The sequence below is a fragment of the Aquarana catesbeiana genome, linkage group LG03 (assembly GCF_042186555.1).
Source record: "Aquarana catesbeiana isolate 2022-GZ linkage group LG03, ASM4218655v1, whole genome shotgun sequence".
In the NCBI taxonomy this organism is placed as follows: Eukaryota; Metazoa; Chordata; class Amphibia; order Anura; family Ranidae; genus Aquarana; species Aquarana catesbeiana.
Genome location: NC_133326.1, coordinates 58,604,021 through 58,618,695, shown reverse-complemented (window position 1 = coordinate 58,618,695; position 14,675 = coordinate 58,604,021). Strand labels below are relative to the sequence as shown.

Below are 14,675 nucleotides of genomic sequence, written 5' to 3'. Positions count from 1 at the left end.
AATAGAAATGGGGATCTGTGACTCGCCTCAGGTGCCCCCCCCATAGCAAGCTGGCACTCAACGGGAGGGAGGGGCCAGAAGCACAGAAGAGGTTCCCGAGAAGAGGAGGATCTGGGCTGCTCTGTGCAAATCCACTCCAACAGAGCAGGTAAGTATAACATGTTTGTTATTTTTATAGGAAAAAAAACAAGACTTTACAATCACTTTAAGTCCTGTTGTTGGCTGACAGCACACAGCATTTTTGTGGACTGAATGGTGTCGCCTTCTTAGTTGTCTTTTGCTACATTTCTGAAACCTTCCTACTCTCCTCATCTCTACAATGTAGACCAGCCTTTCTTAACCTTTTTAACACAGAGGAACCCTTGAAATAAATTTCTGTTCTCAGGGATCTCTTGCGAAAAATTACTATATCTGCTACTGATGATACATAAGTGTGATGGTCAGTGGGAAGAATGCACCTTACACTTAAGGCCATTGGGAAGAATTATCCATTTACGGATACAGAGAATTGCTCTTTGCTCAAGGAACCCCTAGCAACCTCTGGAGGAACCATAGTTGAGAAACTCCAACATATACTGTACACTAATTATTCTCTAGTCCAGCCTTGCTCAACTAGGGTTTTGTGGAACCACAGAGTTCCCTCAGAGGTTGTGAGGGGTTCCTTGAGCAATTTTTTTTTTTGCACAGATGTGTAACCACTGACCCCATTGTTCTTTTTAGCTCTGTGTAAAGGGGGATTTCTTTCCAGTGACCTTAGGTGAAAGGAGGATTCTTCTACTGTGAGCTGTAGATGTAATTATTGGCAGGGCTTCCCTGAAACCAGAAAGTTATTTCATTGGTTCCTCCATGTCTAGAAGGTTGAGAAAGCATGCTGTAGTCCAGATGTTGAACTAGGAGGGCTTATTAGACTTCTTGAGAAAACATGGGACAGCTCTGTATTTTGGAGAGGATCATTAGGTATGTATTTGTACGTATCAAACACTTGTGATAAAACTGGTTTAATAGTATGTCTAACATACCAAAAAGCAGTAAACTGTTAAGGGCCGTACACACGGACCGAATATCTGGCAGTATTGACCAGTTCAATCAAAACTGGCCCACATTTGGCCTGTGTGTACAGGATCGCCTCCCTGTCAGTACACAATAGCTCAGCGGGGGAGTATGCTTTTCTAACTTGGGATTGCTAGTACAGGATCTCCTACCGAGAGCTTCAGTTTTTTTTTTTTAGTTCAACCCACTGGGTTGAGCGAAAGAAAAACTAATAGTGTGTACTAGGCTTTTAGGCTACTTGCGCCCGGTACTGATGTTTGAAAATCAGTATTCCTGGCCAAAACGTCTTGCGTTTTATTATGCCTTCAGTATTTACTAGAAGCACCCTTTTGACCTAATACAGCCATGAGTCTGGGAAAGATGCAACAAGTTTTTCACATCTGTATTTGGGGATCCTCTGCCATTCCTCCTTGCAGTTCCTCTCCAGTTCTGTCAGGTTGGATGGTAAATGTTGGTGGACAGCCATTTTTAGGTCTCTCCAGAAGTGCTCAATTGGGTTTAAGTCAGGGCTCTGGCTGGGCCATTCAAGAACAGTCACGGAGTTGTTGTGAAGTCACTCCTTCGTTATTTTAGCTGTGTGCTTAGGGTCATTGTCTTGTTGGAAGGTAAACCTTTGGCCCAGTTTGAGGTCCTGAGCACTCTGGAGAAGGTTTTCGTCCGGGATATCCCTGTACTTGGCAGCATTTATCTTTCCCTCGATTGCAACCAGTCGTCCTGTCCCTGCAGCTGAAAAACACCCCACAGCATGATGCCACCACCACCATGTTTCACTGTTGGGACTGTATTGAACAGGTGATGAGCAGTGCCTGGTTTTCTCCACACATACCGCTTAGAATTAGGGCCAAAAACTTCTATCTTGGTCTCATCAGACCAGAGAATCTTATTTCTCACCATCTTGGAGTCCTTTAGGTGTTTTTTTTTTTTTTTTTTTAGCAAACTCCATGCGGGTTTTCATGTGTCTTGCACTGAGGAGAGCCTTCCGTCAGGCCACTCTGCCATAAAGCCCCGAATGGTGGAGGGCTGCAGTGATGGTTGACTTTCTACAACTTTCTCCCATCTCCCGACTGCATCTCTGGAGCTCAGCCACAGTGATCTTTGGGTTCTTCTTTACCTCTCTCACCAAGGCTCTTCTCCCCCAATAGCTCAGTTTGGCCGGACAGCCAGCCCTAGGAAGGGTTCTGGTTGTCCCAAACGTCTTCCATTTAAGGATTATGGAGGCCACTGTGCTCTTAGGAACCTTAAGTTCAGCAGAATTTTTTTGTAACCTTGGTCAGATCTGTGCCTTGCCACAGTTCTGTCTCTGAGCTCTTCAGGCAGTTCCTTTTGACCTCATGATTCTCATTTGCTCTGACATGCACTGTGAGCTGTAAGGTCTTATAAAGACAGGTGTGTGTCTTTCCTAATCAAGTCCAATCACTTATAATCAAACACAGCTGGACTCAAATGAGGGTGTGGAACCATCTCAAGGATGATCAGAAGAAATGGACAGCACCTGAGTTAAATATATGAGTGTCACAGCAAAGGGTCTGAATACTTAGGACCATGTGATATTTCAGTTTTTCTTTTTTAATAAATCTGTAAAAATGCCAACAAGTGTTTTTCTATCAATATGGGGTCCTGTGTGTACATTAATGAGGAAAAAATGAACTTAAATGATTTTAGCAAATGGCTGCAATATAACAAAGAGTGAAAAATTTAAGGGGGTCTGAATACTTTCCGTCCCCACTGTATGTGCGTACAAGCCTACAATACTGACCAGCAATGCAGAATTCCTTCTTTTTTTTTTTCTTTTTCTTTTTACTCATTTATACGCAGTGCGTGTTTACAGGCCTGTGTGTAAAGGCACATTGAAAACAATGGGCTGCACTTAGATCAGTAAAAAGAAAAAACACCTGTATGCTTAGAAATGCTAGATTTTTAAGCAGCAGTGTGCAAGAGGCCTTAGAGTTTCCATACACACATGAAATATGTATGCATTCTACCATTATTGACCTCCAGCTCTGAAATTCTAGTTACTTGGCTGTCATGATAAAGCTTTTTCTTCAGTATTTTCTGAATCAATGACCCGGAACTGCTATGCAAATTAGGAGTTTTGTCTCTGGCACTTATTTTTTTATTTGACTTTCACAGTTTTACATGCTTGCTCTTCATAATTTTTTATTATAGTGAATATGTACTCAAACCAACAAAAATGAAACCTTGATAAATATACACTAGTCTCATTTTTTATCAAGGCATGAGTGTAGTCTTAGTTCACACCTCCCCTTTTGTCTATAATCTGGTGATCCTGGAACAGACTTGCTCTGATGCTCTGGCGACTCACATTCCGGGTGCCGGGGTTAGAAGTAGAGGTCGACCAATATGGGTTTTTCTCTGGCCGATGCCAAAGCCGATATTTAGAAATCGCGGTGGCCGATGGCCGATATATGATGCCGATTTTTTAGGGCCGATATATTAGGCCGATTTTTTTTTTTTTTTCCCTTCATCTCATAAAATCTAACAGTTAGACCCCTTTCACACTGGGGCGTTTTTCAGGCGCTTTTGGGCTAAAAACAGCACCTGTAAAACGGCTCCCCTGCAGTCTGTGTGAAAGCTCGAGTGCTTTCACACTGAGGCGATGCGCTGGCAGGATGTTAAAAAAAAGTCCTGCAAGCGGCATCTTTGGAGCGGTGTATACCGCTCCTCCACCACTCCTGCCCATTGAAATAAATGCACACCGCTGCCGAAGCGCCTGCAAAGCGTTTCAGCAGCAGCGCTTCAGGGGCGCATTTAACCCCTTCTTCGGCCGCTAGCTGAGTTATAAGCGCCCCGCTAGCAGCCGAATAGCGCCGCTAAAATTAACAGCATTTTACCGTCAACACATGCCCGCTCCAGTGTGAAAGCAGCCTTAAGTAATAAGTGATACAGAAAATTTTTTATATTTAAACATTTATTAAACAAAACAAACCTCCAATCAGTTCACTTGTATGTAGAATTTAGATTAAAAAAAAATAACTAGAGGGCAGGAGGCGGAGCCTAGCAGAGCAGACATGCATTGTTAGAGCTCCACACCGCTGAGGAGAGAAGAGAAGGACAAAGCGGAGCCTGCAGGCTCAAAAGGTATCCATTTGAACCTTTTTGCCCCAGGGAACAAACTGTGAAAGTTTGGGCAGGAAATATGGTACTGGGAGGAAACCGTGGCAGAAATAAAAATCACCTCACAAAGAGCTCACAGGCACTCACTGCAGCTGAAGCAGCTCCAGTCACCTCACAAGATACAGCATCAGGGCGCTCTCACAGACAGAAAATGTCACAGCAAGACTCTCCATTTGAGTCAGATACAGAACAAATCCTCTCACAAACTTCTCCACAAGCCTCCTCAGTATCCCCAGTAATATTATTACAATTTGAAAAGATGCTTCATAAGGCTTTAAAACAAACCTCAGACCAAATAACAAAAAGCCTAACCAAAGAAATAAGAGAGCTGGGAAACCGCACCGCAGCCTTAGAAATAAAAATGGATGAAATTGAAATTACAACCCAAGAAAATATAACAGAATTGGAACAATTAAAAAAAGAGAATTTAATACTTCAAACTAAGCTCGAAGATTACGAAAATAGAGCCAGACGTTCAAACTTGCGCATAAGGGGAATACCTGAAACTGTGACAGACCTGCAATCTACTATTACTGCTCTATTACAAGAACTAAAGCCAGATATCCTTATTGAACGTTTAGAACTGGACAGAGTACACAGAGCCCTCACAGCCAAAAAGAAAGATGGACCCCCACGTGATATAATCACAAAATTTCATTATTACAGAACGAAAGAACAAATACTAATTGCTGCAAGAGAAAAAAAGGAACTTAATTTTCAAGGACACAATTATCAAATTTTTGCTGACCTATCCCAACTTACTATTACTAAAAGACGATCCATGAAACCCCAACTAATGGAACTGCAACGCCACAACATTATGTATCAATGGGGCTTCCCCTTTTCAGTCAGATTTAACTACCAAGGTATAATTTACAGAAGCAGATCAGCAGATGAACTACAACAAACCCTTTTAAAATTAAATCTGACAGAACCCACAAGCAGCAACACTCCCACACGCAGAAGAATAGCGTCATCTTCACCTTCAGGCAGCACTCAGAAAATTTCAGAACAAAATGGGAATCATCATTCTCACAAAAGAGGCCGTTATGCCACATCATCCATGGACCAAGAAGATTCAATGGACTGACATCCTAATTCCTGATATCTCTTCATATATTATACTAAGAGATGGTTCTCTATAAAAAACCTATATTTATAACTGAATGTAACTGCATTCTGATAGTCACACACTGTGTGGGATCATGTTACATTCCAGTTATATTTCTTATTACTTCTGATTCATATAGCCTTAGAATATATAAGTGAAATAAGGAAATTCTTGTTCAGTTATATATTATCAGGTAATAACAATAGATTTATTACTTTTTAGGACAAATATGTTCAATAATCCAGAAGTAATGGAAGCTTTTTCTTTCTTTTCTTAAAACAAATATATTATTACCTAACTAGTTCCTAGAATTATGTTTTTGTTTATTCTAATCTGAAGCAATACAACCTCAATTTTATGAGTTAACATATCTAAACAGTTACATATGAATAAAATATGTAATTGTTTACTCTAAAAGGGTTAAAATCCCAAAATAATTCAAACTATCTTCATCAATACCAAAGTTATTAACAGTACCTTTCTAACTGAATTATTTAGCCTAGGGCAAGACTAACCATATACAACCACCCTGGAATAAATAATTTCAACAAAAACTATATTCTGCACTCCAATTAATGAAACATCATTTTGATGTCTTTTGACATAGCACTTCTCTCCTGTAAGCGGAAGATCCGTGTACCCCCATTAGCCCTCCTCATTCTCCCAACCATATTATGTGGGAGTGTGACGAAGGCACTTATTCCCCTGAGAGAGATATTTATTCTCTTTCACGGGTAAATTGTGATTACTTGCAAAAAATAATTTATACAATGTATCATCTAATCTCATATGTTTTTTGTTTACTCTTTACTCCAGAATTCACTGGTTTCTTTTCTATCTATTCATCTCTTCAGTCCACACAGGTTGATCTGCGCAGTCAGCTCTGCATAACAAAAAGTAAGTCAAAACTATTTGATCTATTGCCATGGCACCACTGAATATACTTTCCCTGAATGTTCAGGGAATAAATGTCCCTCAAAAAAGGACCAAAGCCTTCCGTACTTTCCATAACAAGAAGGCTCACATAGTATGCCTCCAAGAAACACACTTCACCAAAGATTCTACTCCAAAATATATTTCTCCTTTTTACCAACAAATTTACACGGCTTCTGCCTGTACCAAGCAAAGGGGAACTCTAATTGCATTTCACCGATCCACACCATTCACCTTATCATCAGAAATTAAAGACCCAGAAGGTAGATACCTGATACTCATGGGTTATATAATGGATACAGCAATCACGGTGATTTCCTACTACGCTCCTAACAAACAACCTACACCATTCCTCTCACATATATTACAAGTGATTAATACACACAAAATAGGAACAGTGATAATGTGTGGGGATTCGAACCAGGTCCTCCTCCCATTTCTAGATAAATCACCTTTTACACCATCCAAAATAACCTCTAGATTACCTTTTTCTCAACTTCTTTCCAAATACAATCTGGTAGATTCATGGAGAGAAAGTAACCCAATGAAAAAGAAATTCACTTATTTCTCGCACCCTCATCAAACCTTCACCAGAATAGATCATATTTTTCTAACAATAGGAATGATACCAGAAATTATTGCATCAGATATAATTCCGATTCCGTGGTCTGACCATAATGCAGTATACACTACTATAGCCTCAGCCATACCAAAAGCGCATGACCCAACGTGGTACTTACCGGACATAATGCTCAAACACCCACTACATCAGATGGCCATTGAACAAGCTTTAAAGGAATACATATCAATTAATAATACAACAGACATCTCCCCAATAACACTGTGGGAAGCTCATAAGCCTGTCTTGCGTGGTACAATACAAAGACAAATGGCACTATTTAAACGGGAACGCAAAAATCTAGCAAAAAAACTAGAGCTCAATTTTAATGCAGCCTACATATCATTTCAAGATAATCCATCTCAGAGTACAAAATCTCATCTGGAAAAATCTAGATTGGAATACGATCTATTTCTCACTGAGTCAGTTGATAAATCCCTCAAACGCTCCAAACACAATTTCTACATGAATACAAACAAACCAGGTACATATTTGGCTCGGGCATTAAATTCAACTAACAAATCTTTCAAACCAATACGTTTGAAATTATCAAAAAATGTTTACACTTGTAATCCAGTTAAAATAGTCCATAAATTTCACTCACATCTCGCAACTTTATACAAGACAAACAATGAATTTAATCCTACAGAAGCTGAATCCTTCTTCTCAAAAATAACCTTACCTGAGTTATCTCAGAATCAAAAAAGCAGTTTGGATGAGCCTATAACTATAGATGAAGTTGCTAACGCCATAAAAGACCTAAAACTTAACAAAAGACCAGGCCCAGACGGCTACTCGGCTTTATACTATAAAACATTCTCAGAAATACTCTCTCCCATTCTCACTGAAACTTTTAACAAACTTCTAGATGGACATTCTTTTCGGCAAGAAACACTAATGGCAATTGTTTGTATGATCCCAAAACCCCTTTCTGATGATACTTCCTGTGTGAATTATCGGCCTATCTCTCTGTTAAACCTTGATATTAAATTATTAGCAAAAATAATAGCAAAACGCCTCAATAGCATTATAGGAAAATTAATACATAGAGATCAAGTAGGCTTCATGCCAAATAGACAGGCAGGCGATAATATACGCAGGGCAGTGTTATTGGCACATATTGCTAAAAAACGGAAAATCCCTTTATGTTTTCTATCTCTCGATATTAAGAGGGCATTTGACACAGTATCCTGGCAATATATGCAATATTCATTACAAAAATGGGGTTTTGGACCCCACTTTTTAACATGGATCAAAGCATTATATAATAAACCCAAAGCCTATATAAAATATGCTGGATACAAATCTGAAGCCTTTAATATCGAAAGAGGTACCCGACAGGGTTGCCCATTATCTCCCTTATTATTTGCCCTTATACTCGAACCCATGGCCCAATACATCAGAACAAACCAAACTATAACTGGCATTGAAGTAGGAGGTATTACACACAAATTATGTATATTTGCAGACGATATATTACTTTTTCTATCATCACCACAGGTCTCTGGTCCTAACTTAATACCAGCTCTTGATGGATTTGCAGCCCTATCCGGCCTTATGATTAATCCTAAGAAATGCCTAGTGCTTAATATTTCACTCACAAACATGGAATTGATCCCGGCTAGGGCTGCACTCCCATTCACATGGGCAGAAAAATCAATCCCATATCTTGGAATTCATTTAACAGCATCTCATTCTGACTTATTCTCAACCAATTATCCTCCTGTATTAAGACAGATCACAAATCTAATAAAACAATGGTCGCAACTTCCTTTATCCTGGATAGGGAAGATTAATGCAATCAAAATGACTATTCTACCCAAATTGCTTTATCTATTCAGAGTCCTCCCTATTTCAATTCCTTCCTATTTTTTGAGAATAGTACAAAAAAGAGCAACTTCGTTTATATGGGGATCTTCTAAACCACGTATACCTATACACACACTACATCTTCCCAAAAATAAAGGAGGCCTGGGATACCCTAATTTTACTAACTACTACAGAGCAGCACATTTGGCCAGTCTGTCCAAATACCATGCAAAACAGGAAATCCCATTATGGGTATTTATAGAGGCTTCAGAAAATGACCCTCTATTAATATCAAATTTATTATGGCTTGATCCTAAAGACCGCTTTAAAATTCATAATCCCATAACTAAACACTTCTTATCTCTCTGGGATAAACTAAAAACCAAATATCAGTTACAATCTCCACACAATCCTCTCCTTTCTTTTATCAGAAATCCGGCCTTTTATCCGGCATGGATCTACCCAAATTCTTTTAAAGCTTGGACAACATCAGGCATTCAGACACTAAATGACTTCATAGCATCTAAATCATTCCTTTCATTCCCATCGCTTAGAGAAAAATATGATCTACCAAACTCTGAGATATTTAGATATCTCCAAATCAAAAATTTCTATACACCATTCCTAAAGGGGGATACACCATTATCCCAATTATCCATTTTTGAATCAATCTGTACAAAAGATCCATTTGCTAAAGGTACAATTTCATCACTTTATAATCAATTATATGGAGTAGCAAATCTTAATAGACCCTCTTACGTTCAGAGGTGGGAGGAGGACCTGGGACGAACTTTAGAAGACACGGACTGGTCTAATATATGGCTCACATCTAAGTCATCTTCACCCAACATCTTAGCACTGGAGACAAATTATAAAGTCCTAACTCGCTGGTACCTTGTACCCGCTAGAGTGGCAAAATATTCACCTAATACCTCAGCTCTTTGTTTTCGAGGATGCCCAGAAATAGGCACATATTTACACATATGGTGGACGTGCCCAGTAATCCAAACCTTCTGGAAGGAAGTCTTCGTGATTGCATCTAAAATATTTAAAAAAATAATACAACCAGATCCATATTTAACTTTACTTAATCTAAAACCGGAATGGTTAACACTCTCTCAATTCAAACTTATGATCCAACTAATAACGGCTGCAAAACAAACAGTGGCCAAGGCATGGAAATCTCCTACATTGGTACTAGCAGAAACAATTCACAGAATGAATAATACAATGTCCCATGCTAAGATGGTAGCCATCGATCAAAATCAAATTCCAAAATTTGAAAAACTTTGGCATCCTTGGATAAAACAACAGTTCCTGTCAAATTTCAATGACTCTGTCCTGTTGCCATGGTAACAGATTAAATGACTTACAGAGACACCCATTCTAAGGCCTCAAAGAGAACTAAAAAGAATAATAAACTGACGAGCGGGACAACCTTGTGGACCATACCTCTACCTTTTAACCCTTTTTCTTCTTTCTCTTTCCTTTTCTCCACCTTACGATTAAAGCTCATTATCAGAATTTATTTGACCTATATACACTCTACTTGTAAACAATATGTATAGTAGGTATAAATCATTTAAATACCTACAAAAGTAACCAAGGAAATGATATATATCTTTAATTTAGGTTTACGTGAACCCAATGTTTAATATTTGAAATTTCATGATATTTACCTATATAAACCCTACTGTAAAACAATGAGCTTACTTTATAGATCCTTGTAAACTTACTTTATGTATCTTTATGTATCTTTAAAACATTGTATACTCAATAAACTTCTTTTGACAAGGAAAAAAAAAAAACTATATCTTAAATATTAAATACACAAAAACAGGTAATCAAAACTTTTGGACGAAAAAAAATGGGCTAACTTTACTGCTTTTTTTTTTTTTTTTTTAATTTCATTAGTGTATTTTTTTTTTTTAAATTGCGTTTGAAAGACTGCTGCGCAAATACCGTGTGACATAAAATATTGCAACAACCGCTATTTTATTCCCTAGGGTCTCTGCTAAAAAATATATATATATAAAATGTTTGGGGGTTCTAAGTGATTTTATAGCAGAAAATACAGGATTTTTACTTGTAAGCAACAAGTGTCAGAAAAGATTTGGTCTTTAAATGGTTAAACTGAAAACTTCTCCACGGAGTTCAGTCTATTGATAAAAGAACCTGAAAGAGATACAAATGTATCTTCTTATCAGACTTGGCAGGCTGCCCAGAGGAGGAGAGAAGAAAACTTCAGACAACTTGCAATTGACTTCAATTACAGAAGTCATTTGCAAGTCCCGCTGAATCGGCTTTTTTTATCAGCACAATCTGCCGATGCCGATTAAGTAAAAAAAGCCAAATATCGGCCGATATATCGGTCGACCTCTAGTTAGAAGAGCCTGCCGCAGCTCAATGCACACACATAGGGAGAAAAGAGAGAGGACACTGCACTCCAAGCAAAGAGCGGCTTCAGCCAAGCTCCTCCCAGGCGTCGTCTGCTGACGCGTTTTGTCCTGTCCTCAAGGCTTAGTCACAGGTGTCCTTTGACTAAGCGCTGTGGGCAGGACAAGATACCGCATGGCCCGGAAGGAGCAAGGCTGAAGCCATTTTTGCTTTGCATTCTTTATACCTGGGCTGTTTTCTCGGAGTGTGGCATGCTCTCTCTTTTTGCTCTATCACACAAAAATCGAATTATATAAAAAATTACAACCAACAATCAGAGTTAAGCTTTCCGTTGACTGCTGGTAGTGGCAGTGGAGAGTGAAGGTAACACCATGACTATATTTTTTTGTGTTTTTATCCTGTGCAAAATTCATAAAAAAGTGTGTGTGTTTTTTTTTTTTTTTTGTCATCGCAAATTACTTGAATGGGGAAAAGAAAAGCATGGAAAGAAGGCATTTATTCTTGTTTCTCCGATCTATTACATGGCTGACACACTTGAAAGGTCATTGTTGGAGATACTAAGAGCAAACATAGCTATCCAGTGGGAAAAAGAATTTACAGGGAATCGATCAAGTGACTGTAAGCTCCACCAGGGTATAGACTAATGTCATTGAATAGACATCATCTGTATAGCACTGTGGGATATCGTGGTCCTTTATCAGAGTTGTTTAGTGACAAAATAGCTCCCTAGTTGAAGACTCGAAAATGCACCTGCACCCTTGAGAAACGTACACAATTGTGTGCTCATGCCATCTAATGTGTATCATCCAGTGTTCTAAAGATTAAATGGTTCTAGAATGAGTCTTCTTCTCTGTGATCGTCCAGTTCATAGCTTCCACCTGCTAAAGTCATAAATAAAAGCAAGAAAAAAAAATTCATAATAAGCTAATTTTGTTAAGCATAGAGACCAGTCTGTACTGTCTTGTATTGTCCTGCATTAGAAAGGGTGGCCTAGTCCTTTTCATAGGCTTTTGTACACACACATGGAGCAGAAGCAATTCTGCAAAATATGTGATCTTCTATTATAGAAAACTTTGCAAATAAATGTACTATTTATCTTATTTCAAATAATATTTTGTAAATTTTTTTATTTTTTATTGTAAATTATTGCACTGCCTATTTAATAAAAAAAAAAAAAAACACAATAAAGTTGCCTGTAGCAACCAGGTATTAAGTCATATGATAATAAGGCCCCTTTCACACTGAGGCATTGCAAAACCGCAGTAAAAACGATGAGCGTTATTAGTGTGGTTTTACAGCGTTTTTGCCATGTTAGCGTTAAAAATAGCGCTAATGCCCCTGCGTTTTAATCGCGTTTTTTAAGCGTTAGCGTCAGCAAACCTGACCATGTGACCATGCGGTCATGTGACCTTCCCCACAGCTTCTGGGTGGTTTTAAAGTGGTATTACCGCGGTTTTATAGCGTTTCCCATTCATTTCAATTGGGATAGACGTTTTTACAGCGCTATTTTATGCGCCCAAAAGATGCTCCAAAAAAGCTGTTTGCAGGATTTTTTCCAACGCACAGCCAGCGCAACGCCTCAGTGTGAAAGGTTACACTGAGATACATGGGGGGCGTTTTTCATGCAGTATTTAGGCGGTAATTTTAGCCTGAAAAACGCCTCAGTGTGAAAGGGGCCTAAGAAGGGTTTGAATGCTTTACCGTATCACTTTTATGTTGATATATTAGCTATCTGTAAATGCATGAAATGTGTCTTTGCTCATGAATTATTCTGGTTACTTTTGCTGTTCTGAAATAGTGGAAAATTGACATGCTCTGGCAGGCAAGGGCATATTTCTGTTTAAAAAAAAAAAAGTGGGAGCACATAATAGTTTCTTCGTTCTGTGGGACCATATTGAGAGGCATGGTAGTTCTTTGACGTTTTTAGGATTGGTTTCCATATCCACTATTAAAGGACAACATCAAACAGGCCAAGAAAACAGTCTGATGCAGTGAGATCAGTGAATGTACATTATGAAAGTCATATTGTATATTTCAGACCTGTGATCTGCCCCTTCAAGGTGTTGTTATGGTCATCTTCTAGAACTTCTGACCTTTCCCTCTTCTCCTTGGGTGTCAGATTTCCCTCAGGACTTCTATGGGGTTGGCACTTGATAGAGAAGATCCAGGAACAGATTGAAGGCCTCAGAAGTCATTGCTTAGTTTAAAGGAACATATTGGAGGACTCGAGAACACAGAGATGATTATAACACACACAACATTTCATATATATATATCTTTTCAGTGTCTTTTCTTTGAGTGCCATTTAAATGGTATTCAGCCTTTATATCCTTTGTGTATTTTCTATAATTTTGCTGTATTTGCCCCTATACAATAGTACATATTCATCATTCCTTGTTTTTCCACCTGTCGTTTCTCAGGTTATTTCTAGTGACCCGTTTTGGGTACCCACCACAGAGGAGGAATATTTACACTTCGGAGAGAAGGCAGACTCGGAAAACCAGGCCAGGAAATACATGAATTCTGTGAGGAAGCGTAAAGGCCTGTATGTGGAAGAGAAGATTGTAGAACATGCCGAGAAGCAGAGAACTCTGAGCAAGAACAAATAACTATTTTCAGCTTTATCTTTTGTTTCTAAAAATCATTATGGGAAATGTGCTGCTGGTTAGGTTTTCAGAGACATATGAAGTGGATTTTAATAAATGTAACTGATGAGAAAATTGACTCCTGGTGTTCTATTTCCCTAAATAACTCTTGTGAATACTTTGTGTAGGCTGCTTCTTGCTGCAGTATAAGGAGGCTTCTGAGACTACAAGACCAAAACACCATTCTTTGAGCTAGGCTGCTGACATTATATACATATTATTATGCACCATGTTTATAACCACACTCTTTGAGCTGGGCTACAGACAATATATGTCTATTATTACATACCGTATCTATAATAGCATTCTCTGAGCTGGGCTGCAGGCAATATACAGTATGTGTATTATTTCATATTTGGGCACATTTATATAGCACTGGATCTTCCTGCTGCATGTGTTTTTAAAGTACAGTAACTGATTTACCTTCATTGAATGTTCCCACTGCTTTATAAATACAGCCCATTTTATCTCTAGTGGCATTCTATCAGCATGTGTATTATTACATTCTGGGGTTGATTTACTAAAACTGGAGAGTGCAAAATCTTTTGAAGCTGTGCATGGTAGCCAATCAGCTTCTAACTTAAGCTTGTTCAATTAAGCTTTGCCAAAAAAACCTGGAAGCTGATTGGTTTCTATTCAGAGATGCACCAGATTTTGCACTCTCCAGTTTTAGTAAATCAACCCCTCCGAGTCTATAAAGGCAACTGAGCTGGACTACTGACAATATACATTTATGTGGAAAAATTTGTACACCTCATGGAAATAGTTTACGTTTTAGAGCATACACTGTGTTACCAAAAGTATTGGGACACCTGCCTTTACACGCACATGAACTTTATTGGCATCCTAGTCCGTAGTGTTCAATATTGAGTTGGCCCACCCTTTGCAGCTTTAACTCTTCTGGGAAGGCTGTCCACAAGGTTTAGGAATGTGTCTATGGGAATGTTTGACCATTCTTCCAGAAGTGCATTTGTGA

The 14,675-nt window shown here is 38.7% G+C and overlaps 1 protein-coding gene across 1 annotated transcript in view; it reads left to right on the top strand.

Moving 5' to 3' along the window:
- Nucleotides 1-13,774, top strand: part of EFL1 (elongation factor like GTPase 1) — a 556,540-nt gene extending 542,766 nt beyond the window's left edge. Inside the window, exon 20 of the mRNA XM_073618573.1 lies at nucleotides 13,475-13,774. Coding sequence (XP_073474674.1) covers nucleotides 13,475-13,663 — 189 coding nt within the window. The 3' untranslated portion in view covers nucleotides 13,664-13,774. The remainder of the gene's footprint in view (nucleotides 1-13,474) is intronic.
- The last annotated feature ends 901 nt before the right edge of the window (nucleotides 13,775-14,675 follow it).